We start from the raw sequence: 10500 nt of genomic DNA, 5'->3' as shown, positions 1-10500 counted from the left end.
AAAAATGCAAGGTGGGGGTTTTTTAAGAAATTAAGCCTTTTTAAATATTGATTGGGCACCTCCACTTAATACCAATTAATTTTAAGATAGAATCTAACATGTTATCAGAGTTTTGTCCATTCACACAATTTGAATTTTGTCTGCCCACGTGAGATGCATGAGAGAATTTGGCCCGATCCACGTGAGATGCGTGAAGGGAGAATTAGCTGCTCGGTCCGAACACGCTACACGTGGAAAGGAGTGTTGAAATGGGAAATCCCAAACGTGAATTTCCAAAAACTCTCGTTACTTTTTTTTATAGTACATATATCGATCAATTTAACCCACAAGATCTTTAGTAATTTATAAGATAACATATAATCACTATATAATTCTGTACTAAAATTTGATTTGCATAAAGATAAAAAACAATAGTCAAATTATTTATTTTTATTAATTCTTGCTGTATATCTAATTTAATTATCTAAATATTATAAACATTATTGGTTATATATTTTAAAACATACATTGTTTTTAGAATTAAAAATAAATATTTAAATTAAATTTATTATTAATTTTTATACGAAATAAAGTGATAATTTATTATAATTAAAAGAATATAATAAAAATAACTGATATTAATAAAGGATGATAGTATTATTCTTTTAAATTAATCATTTAATAAAAAAATTATAAATAAAAATTTTCATATTTAATTTTAGAAAATTATATTTATTTATTTTAGAAGTATATATATAATATCATTCCAAATGTTCTAAAAAGGTGAAAAAAATGCCACACATTAGGTAGGGGACAATATAGTAATCCTAAAATATATTTGCCCCATTTATGAAAATTCTAGTTCTTAATCGTGTGTTTCTTCCCCATGTAAAATAAACAACAAACTCAGACAAATGTTGCCTCACATAGATTTGTTGGCACTCTTGTAATAGCTCATCATATAGCAAGGACATTAATGTCAACAAATTTGGTAGAAAGATATAACAAATTTAATGATCTAATTTCAGGCCCTAGTACTATTCTAATGGCCTAAACTCATTGAAGGCAAGAAAATGGCTCTTTATTTAATTATTTTTAATTATTTTTGTCAATGAATTTTCATTTCTTCTCCTGCAAATACTCACTGGCATCAATCTTTACAAGATTTGTCATTTCTTTAGACAAAAAAAAATTGTTTATGTCATAGTCTGATTTGTGAATTTTGCTTTTAAAAGTTGTTTAATTAATTTTTGTTAATATTATCTAGTATTTTTGAGTTGAGTTGGTTTATGATTCAATATTAGTAAAGTGGGTTGTTACTAGATTTAAATTTTGATCTCTGTTTTTACTCTGTTTCTACTTCATGAGCTGCTCTGGTTCTTGATTCTGAATTCTTGATTCTTGATTTTTTTTTTCTTAATCTAAAGTCTTTAATCAAGAAACAAAAATGGAGTCGGATCTTCAACATATCCATCAATTTGTTCATGACCATCAACCGAAGCAAATGAACTCAGGATTAACAAGATATCAATCTGCTCCGAGTTCGTATTTCGCCAGCTTACAAGACAAAGATTTTCTTGATGATTTTCTCAATAGACCATCAAGCCCCGAGACTGAAAGAATCTTCGCAAGATTCTTGGATAACACGGATACAATCTCAACTCAGAACTTTGAAGCACCAATTAAGCAAGAATATCCGGTTACTGAAGCTGTCTCACAACTTAACCAGCAAGAACAGACTCTGTCTAACACAAGATTGCATCAGCACCAACACCAACAGCAGCAGCAGCAGCAGAGTAGATATTCTTCAAGTTTTTATCAAAGTCAATTGAAACCGCCTCTACCGGATCATAATTCGAGTTCCGGTATGGATTTTCGGATGGCGAATTCGATGGGAATTGAGAGGCCGGCTCTTATGAAGACTAACGGCGGGAGCAACTCGAATCTTGTTCGTCATAGTAGCTCGCCTGCTGGTCTTTTTGCCAACATAAATGTCGAAATGGAAAATGGTATGTTTTTCTGGACTAAATTATTCAGCAAATGCTTTCAGAGAGTCAAGATTTTGTCTTAGCAAGTTGTGTTATATGAAGTATTAATAATTTGGTTAAACTCTTTTTGTTTTTTCTCAGATAACCAATCATTTGAACTAGCAATTGGGGTTTAAAAAGTTTATTTTTACAAATAAAATAGAGCAAGTTGTTTGATTTATAGTGCAATATTGAACTTTCTAGTTATTGACTCTGAATGACATATTTCAGATTCTGGTAGGACTAAAAGTTATGAAATTTGTACTAAAAAATAGTTTTGTGGGTACAGGCTATGCTGTAATAAGAGGCTTGGGAGATTTCGGAACAGGCAACAGAGAAGCAGCATCTTATTCTGCAGCGAATCGGCCACCGCCACCGCCGCCTCCTCTGGGAAGAATGAATTCAATTCCTGAAATGGGTAGCAAAAACATAAGAGAAAGTAGTCCTGAGAGTGCCGGTTTTAGTGAAACTCGAAGCAGTAATTATGTGACAGGTTTTCCGATCGGATCTTGGGACGATTCGGCTGTGATGTCTTCAAAGAGACTCACTGATGATGATAGAACACTTTCTGGTCTAAATGCATCTGAAACTCAGGTTAATTAGTTACCACATTATTTAATCATCGTTTAAAATTAAGCATTGATTTTTGGTATATATTATAAAATAAAATTCTTGTGATTGAATAGAATGGAGAAATGGGAAATCGTCCTCCAATGTTGGCTCATCACTTGAGTCTACCAAAAACTTCAGCAGAATTGTCTGCAATTGAAAAGTACTTGCAAGATTCTGTGCCTTGCAAGATTCGAGCTAAACGCGGATGCGCCACTCATCCAAGGAGCATTGCCGAAAGGGTAAATTCTCATTTTTGTTTCCGTCAAATAACCAATTCACCTAAAAGTTCAAACTATTAGGTGAGGCTGCAGCAATAGTTATCATTATTCCTAACATTCGTATATAGGTAAGAAGAACTCGAATTAGCGAACGCATGAGAAAACTACAAGATCTTGTACCGAACATGGACAAGGTACAATTTAAATTACATTCAAATCTATTCATTTCTACACCATTTTTAATTTAAATTGTTGATTCAAATTGTTTTGTTTTTCTATTTTCAGCAAACAAACACATCAGACATGTTGGATTTGGCTGTTGACTACATTAAAGATCTTCAAAGACAGATGAAGGTAAGTCATTATTACACCAAATTAAACCCTAAAACAGGTTCTTTTTCTGTACTCTATCATTTTACATATTATTTTTTGTTGTTTTAATAGATACTATCAGAGAATCGGGCCAAGTGTACATGCACAAGCATGAAGCAGCAGCAGTAGCAGGACACATGGCAAGTACGAATTGGATGTTTGTATAAAATTAGGTTAGCTAATTATTTAAGAATTTGCATTAGGTATATATATAAATATGCATAAAAGCAATGTTTGGTTATCTTTTTTGCACTGAAAAAAGAAGAAGATTACCTATTTAAAAGCTAACTGTAAGATGCAATTCAATTATATGTCAAAACTTATTGCAAAAAATGGAAAATAAAACAAACTGTATAGAACTAGCTTTAACCAAATTAAGTGAAGTTCTTATGCATGACGGAACTAGTAAAGCATATTGCGATCTTAAAATGAATAATATGTCTAGCTTAAATTTTATATTTTGTCAATTTTATGTACCACGTAAATCAATTTTATGTACCACGTAAACTTTACGTGCAATTTTGCCTATCTTATAAAAAAATTATAGGTTCGTCATAGTTCTTACGGTCTGTTTGGTAACATTTTACACGTTTTTTTTCTTTAATTTCTATTTCCTTCTCAAGTAAAAGATTAGATCGATTCAATTGTAGCATAAAGATAAAAAGGTAGTTTCAATAATCTGATGTATCTAATCAGAATCCTCTTAATTGAATGAGCTCCACTCATTTTGTTTTTTTAAAAATGTGGTACCACTTGAGTCCCTGTCAAAGGATGTTGCTAGAACTAGTTAGTGTTCTTTCCCCATTTGTTCTTTGCTTTTTTATCTCTTGTCTACTGTCTAATGCCCCATTTGAAGTAAGTGAATCCTATGAAATATTTTTTTTTTTTAATTATAGTTTGGAGGAAAAAGTTTAAATTTGAGATTGTTTGATTTTAACAATTTCCATTTAGCAATAGGCGATTACAGTTTGAGATAATCATTATACTATTCTTGCAATTTCACCAAACAATTTAATCTTTTGAATGAGTTAATTATTTAATATAGTATCATAATTTCTATAACTAATTGAAAGGTTTATAATGTGTTTAGAGTTTTACCATTAATAATTTTTATTGATTGATGAAATTCATATAGTAAATTAAATATGCAGTTGATTAAACTTTAAGTTTTAAGGATATTCGTGTAACGAAGCGTGTTATAGATAAACTTAATATGAAAGCAGCATCACCTAAGATGCAAAGTAGTTATTCGATAATGATTATAGACAGTGGTAGAACCTTTCACAAGCGGGCTCGTGCACCCGTCCTGATCGACGATGTAATTTTTTTTACAAAAGTTCCAATTCTAAAAATCTGCTCGGATTAGTATGAAGAATAGTCGATTAGACTTTTCGGATAAATTCTTTTGATTACGCGGCTAACTATAAAGACAATGAACGCCATATTCAAGTATACTTCTTTTGCTTTTTATAAATGATTAGAAATTGTCAAAATGAAAGCAACAATTTAAGATTAATAATAGTAATAATAAAGTAATTTAAATTGAGGTCCAAATTTTAGAGTCTAAAAATAGAAAAGAATATGAGTAGTAATTGAGTTAGATGATGTGGAAACTAAGAAATGTGTGGTGGTGAGTGGTGTGGTCACAGCTGGATCTAACGAGTGAATGAGTCACTGTCCAATTGGGCCCAAATCCACAACAATAGTGACTTCCGGGTCATCCATGACCTCATCATTTTAGTCCATAAATGCCCCTCTCCATGCCCTCTCTTCCACTCCAAGAGATGTTCTGCCTTTTTTTGTCCCCTTCATTTATTAGGCGGAAATAGATTGATGCCTGCAAAATTTATGTATTTCAATTGTACCCTGGAGTAATTTACTTTTTTATTTTAAATTTTGAAATTTTATCTATTTCTATGAAAAATTAAAAAAATTAAGTTTTAACAGTTTTATAATTTTATTTGAGTATATTAAATTTTAACTTTTAAGTTTTAAAACTTAAAAATATACATGTTTAAAGTAAATATTATTAGAAATCAATTATTATTATTTTACCACAAAATAATTAAACTAATTAGTATTAAAATTTAATAATAGGACTTCTACCAGGACTTGGTCAATACATTTTAAGATTAAACAGGTTTATCGGATGTATAAATAGGAGGTAATCGAATCGAGTCAAATTGAAACAATATTTAGTTCAAGCTCAATCCGACTTTAAAATCTAAGATTCAAAGTTTGTTTGAACTCGTTAGAATATTTAAGATTCGAGTTCGACTTGATTCAAGCTTGATTATTTTTGTATTTTAAAACAAAAATTTGATTAAAAAATATAATATTATAAAATTTTAATTATGAATAACACATATATAAGTTAACTAAAATTCAATTGGACTCATGAATTTATCAAGTTTGTGTATTTCAAAATTTAAATTTGATTCGATAGTTAACTGGAGTAGGAGTAGTTCGAATCGAACTCGACTCAATATGAATTAGGTTGATCTCAAATAATCCTAAAATTAATCTATATCTATATACTTATATAATTGAGAGGAACAACCGAGCCTTCTTATTGATTCCTACAAAATAGAGCGCTCTCATTGATTCTCACCAAATAGAGCATTCTCATAGTCTCCAATTTTTTTAAACTACTTAACTTTTATTATTAGATAGTTATCATTAATTATTAATTTAATAGATTATTAGATAATTATCATTAATTTTTAATTTAATAGATAGTTAATCTAATAGAACAGAGATTGTGTTCATCCTAAACACGTAAGTCTATTTCTATATAAACTCTCTTAAGAGTTAATTCATGGACTTTGCATATTTTTATATTCTCACGGTTCTTCTCTTATGAATGTGTTTCAAGTTTAGTAATTTATGAACTTCTCATATTTACTGAAGGAGAAAAGGAAGGGGATGAGAGACAAAGTGGAGCTATTGCTACAATGGAAGCAAGCAAGTATATACTATTGGGTTCAAGTATATATAAATTCATGATTAATATGTGTTTACAAGATTGATCTACACTTTCAACTTATATTAGTATTTGTTTAAGCTTATAACTCTACCTTTTTCAAACTACTTATTTTATAATATAATTATTTTAATTTAAATTGTTATCAGATTTTAATTTATATTAATATCTTAATCTATTTATTAGATAAGTATTTAACAGTTGAGTTGTTATGAAGTTCACAAGTTTTATTTAAACACAATTTGTTTAATTTTAATTTTAGTCTTTATAAACTCTACCGATTCACTTTTTGATGAATAGCAATTCTTCTCTATCATAATAACTATTATATTCTACTGGTGAAACTAATAAGAATTTTTCTTTTTGCAGCATAATTTGATACAGGTAATGAATATACTAGGCTTAATACATAAGCGTGTCCCTGCACTTTTAATTTTTTACACATAAGGTCCTTGCAATTCATTATCCCTGTTATAAAGCCCTACACTTCTTAAATCAGTAGCCCGTGATCCCTCAGTACAAGCGAGTGTTGACGCCGTTAGAAATTCCATCCACAAGTCAGTGACCATACACATGTGGCATGACTTGAAGAGACTTTATGTGCAAAAAGGTCAACTTTAACTTCTTTTTCTCTTTATTCAATTTTCTTTTACTTTTTTAACTTTTTGTTTATGTGACCCAAATTTGAGAAACCTTTTAAGCTTTCATATGAGAAGTAATGGAGATAAAAATCTGGAAAATAAAAGAAGCAAATTCCAACAGTGTTACAAAAACTTGAGCAAAGGGCAGGAAATAGAAGATGAAGCAGAACTGAAATAGAAGGTACCACTATTTGAATAAAATTGAGGTTTATGGCTAAAATCAGACATTAAACTAAGATTGACCAAATTCAATCTGGGAAAAATTCACTGAAACGTGAAACTGAAAATTGCAAAAAACAAAGCTTATTATCTTCAATTCATTTAGTGAGAATATATCTTCAAATTTAGGGACTTGTTGATCCAAGATTTCCAGCTTCCGTTTCCCTTTTGATTAATAGCTGCAATATTCATAACCGTTGCAACAAGTTCTTCATTCACTGCAAATCAGATCAGACCAACATTGCCCATCACTGTCACGCTAATTAAGAGCATGTTGCCCTTAGCAGCATAGTGATTCTTCTTTGGCTTACAAAGCCAGATTTTTTCACAAATCAAACAGAGATCCTTTTGTTATAATACACTTAACAAAGCCAGGTCTAATTAAACTGTACTGTCGGATTCTTCCCACACGCAACTTTCATAGCCGGATTCTTCCCAGTCAGCGACAATACCTACTCCTTTGCCCTATGGTTCAACGAACCATCATGCGGCAACAACTGTAGTGTCGTTTGGACGGCATACCGCGACGATCCCGTTAACGAGAAAAATTCCCATTTATTTCTGCTACAATTCGGCATCGTATCATACACCGATCAAGTCACCGTTTGGGCTACCAATACAATTTCAGAATCTTCAGCCGAGTTGTATCTTGAGGAAAACGACAATCTTGTTTTAAAGAACTTAAACGGCGTTGCACTGTGGCAAAGCTTCGATTTTTCGACGAACACTCTTCTTCCTCTTCAGCCTATTACCAAAAATTGGTCGCTTGTTTCGTCGAGAAGTGAGAGCAATTACAGTTCAGGTTTCTTTAAGCTATATTTTGATACGGATAATGTTCTTCGTCTTTTTTATGATGGTACTGAGACTTCAAGTAAAGCGTCTCATTCAAATATAGATTTTGCCGCAAACGAAAGATTGGAATGACCGGATAACTGGCCGGATCTTGAGCTTTTAAGCTGGGAAGCTGGAAGGTCTACTTATAATAATAGTAGAATTGCTTATTTTGATCATTTAGGAAGAGTTAGGAATATTTCTTCAATATCTTCCATGTCAGGAAGAGGAAGTAGGAGAAGAAGAAGCAGTGGAGAAGATCTGAGGCGGGAGAGATTGAGGTGGAAAATGAGAAGCAGGAGAAGAAGAAGTAGTGGAAAAGAAAAAGATGAGGTGGCGTGTTTATTTAGCAAAAGAATAATGACGTGGACTTTGGCCTACATTTATTATTCGCACTAATAAAACGTGAATTACACGCGTTAACAGAAGTTAACAGAAGGACGTCGGGTTAATAGATATTCAAAGTGTAAGGCTTTATAACAGGGATAATGAAGTGTAGGGACCTTATGTGCAAAAAATTCAAAGTGCAGGGACACGCTTATGTATTAAGCCAATATACTAATATTGTTTTGTTCACATTCATGTGCTATACATACACATCTAAGGTCACTGAAGTACTTGATAGAATGGAAAGCCCGTGTGTGTATGTACATATTATAATTGGATCTAAGTTCCTTGCTAGAGCATACATGTAAATGGACATATTCAAAATAGTGCTGGTACAGGTAATCTCTATGTACCATTAATCTTATCTTCCTTTATTATTTATCTCTCACAATTTTGTGATTTTCTTCACAAATAGCGCTACGGTGATCGTGTTCGAAGTTCTTTTTTCATTGATTTTTAATTTAATCTGTAAATTGCTTTTGTTTTGCTATGTCCTTTGCCTGCTTGGTCTTCTAAAGTTTGTTTCTTTTTTTATATCCTGAAAATTTTTTCCTTGTATTTAAGGAAAACGGAATATGAAAGAAAAAAATTAGACATTATTTCAATGAAAATATACTAAATTAGAAAAAAAAAATTAAGATGAACCACTTTTACATTAGTTAATCCCATTATTGAAAAATAAGAAAATTTTCATACGGAAGAATTCCACAACGGATAATTCCACAATTTAAAAGAATAAAATTCTTACTAAAGGGATATGTGAAAGATCGAACTAAATAAAATTAGTAATTTGCTGTATTATAGTCACCATGTTTATGCATTGATTTGTTTTTATTTTTTAAACAAATAGTTACGCCGGATTACTTATTATCATAGAGACGTAATACTAAGATACCTTAATTAAATAGTGAAAAAAATCAAATATTATTTTTAAAAATCATTCGAAAAATAGCTATGAATATTTAATTTTTTTTAAATTTATATCTAATATTTTGTTATTAAAATTTACTGTTATTATTGTTTGCAGGAAAAATAGTTCAAAGATATCACAAACTATATTACTATTGCATATGTGATGAATTAACGCATAAATAAATGAAAATGTTATGGTAGTCAATTGTAAAAGAATCAAAATCGCACAAACCACTTTCATGAATATTGTAAACTACTGAGAACCATGATATTTGATTTATATTTTACTACGAAAAGTAGCATTATGCACAAAATTCCAACAAATATATATAATAGATATTCTATATTTAAAAAAGAAGTATAACTAAAATTAATAAATATTTTTTATTTTATTTATTTACATATTATTCAATTTTACTTTTTTGGCATTCTTTGTATTAAAATTTCTCAACAAAATTATTATTTATATTAAATGAAATATAGATTCCGCGCAAATGCGCGGGCGTACGACTAGTATTATATAATTGAGAGGACCAACGGAGCCATCTCATTTATTCTCACAAAATAGAGCATTCTTATAGTCTCCACATTTTTTAAACTACTTTAATTTTTATTATTAGATAATTAACATTAATTGGTCAAAATACATTTTATTTTAGATAAGTATTCAATAGTTGAATTGTTGTGAAAGACTGAAAGTGATAAGTTTCACTTTAAAAACAATTCGTTCAGTTTTAATTTCATATGTAAACTCAACTCATCTATTTTCAATTATTCTATTCTACCATTCTATTTTACGGGGATGATCTTATACATACAATGATACAGGTAATTTATACATACTGGTGATTAATTAATACTGTTTATTCATACTGAATGTGCTATACCTACATATATAAGGTCCTTGCAATTTAGATTTAGATTCCTTCCTAGATAATACAAAGTTGTGGATATCATCTAAGTGTTCTAAAGTAGTGCGGGTGCTGGTGATTTCTACATATACGTTCTCATATTTCTTTAATATTCATGTTATATACATTTGTTTCTTATAATTTTCTATCTGAAAACTATTTTAGTAAATTTATGAAATAGTAGTTTTTTGAGCAATATTCATAATTTTGGCTGATTTAATTGTTAAATCGCAGCTAAAATTTTAAAATTAATTTAGGTTATTTTTATTGAGATGTGGTACTAAGATAAATTAAACTAATAATCATATATCATTTTATTATTTCTTATTTATTATATTGATAGATGCAATTTATACTTAAATTTTGAAAAATCCAACATTATTTTTAAAAGTCATTTGAAAAATAGCT

General features: G+C 30.0%; 1 protein-coding gene across 2 annotated transcripts; it reads left to right on the top strand.

The window, feature by feature from the left end:
* The first annotated feature begins 874 nt into the window (after window positions 1–874).
* LOC126674585 (transcription factor bHLH122-like) lies at window positions 875–3582 on the top strand. Of its 2 annotated transcripts, XM_050369060.2 has the most exons (7): window positions 875–1044; window positions 1407–1988; window positions 2296–2600; window positions 2693–2857; window positions 2965–3030; window positions 3122–3190; window positions 3281–3582. In XM_050369060.2, exons 2-7 carry the CDS (start codon window positions 1427–1429, stop codon window positions 3335–3337), a joined length of 1224 nt encoding a protein of 407 aa, XP_050225017.1. In that variant the 5' UTR covers window positions 875–1044; window positions 1407–1426; the 3' UTR covers window positions 3338–3582. The 2 variants fall into 2 exon arrangements, with proteins under 2 accessions (XP_050225017.1, XP_050225016.1); XM_050369059.2 differs by lacking the exon at window positions 875–1044 and having other exon boundaries at window positions 1121–1988.
* The last annotated feature ends 6918 nt before the right edge of the window (window positions 3583–10500 follow it).

Source organism: Mercurialis annua, linkage group LG3 (genome assembly GCF_937616625.2).
Source record: "Mercurialis annua linkage group LG3, ddMerAnnu1.2, whole genome shotgun sequence".
NCBI lineage: Eukaryota > Viridiplantae > Streptophyta > Magnoliopsida > Malpighiales > Euphorbiaceae > Mercurialis > Mercurialis annua.
This window is presented reverse-complemented; position numbering and strand designations above follow the sequence as displayed.

Bases quoted from the DNA above. Each gene is read 5' to 3' on its own strand.
- LOC126674585 (XM_050369060.2), top strand. From the start codon at position 1,427: ATGGAGTCGGATCTTCAACATATCCATCAATTTGTTCATGACCATCAA. The intron at 2,601-2,692 runs GTTAATTAGTTA...GTGATTGAATAG, and splicing joins TAAATGCATCTGAAACTCAG to AATGGAGAAATGGGAAATCG. The intron at 3,031-3,121 runs GTACAATTTAAA...TTCTATTTTCAG, and splicing joins TTGTACCGAACATGGACAAG to CAAACAAACACATCAGACAT.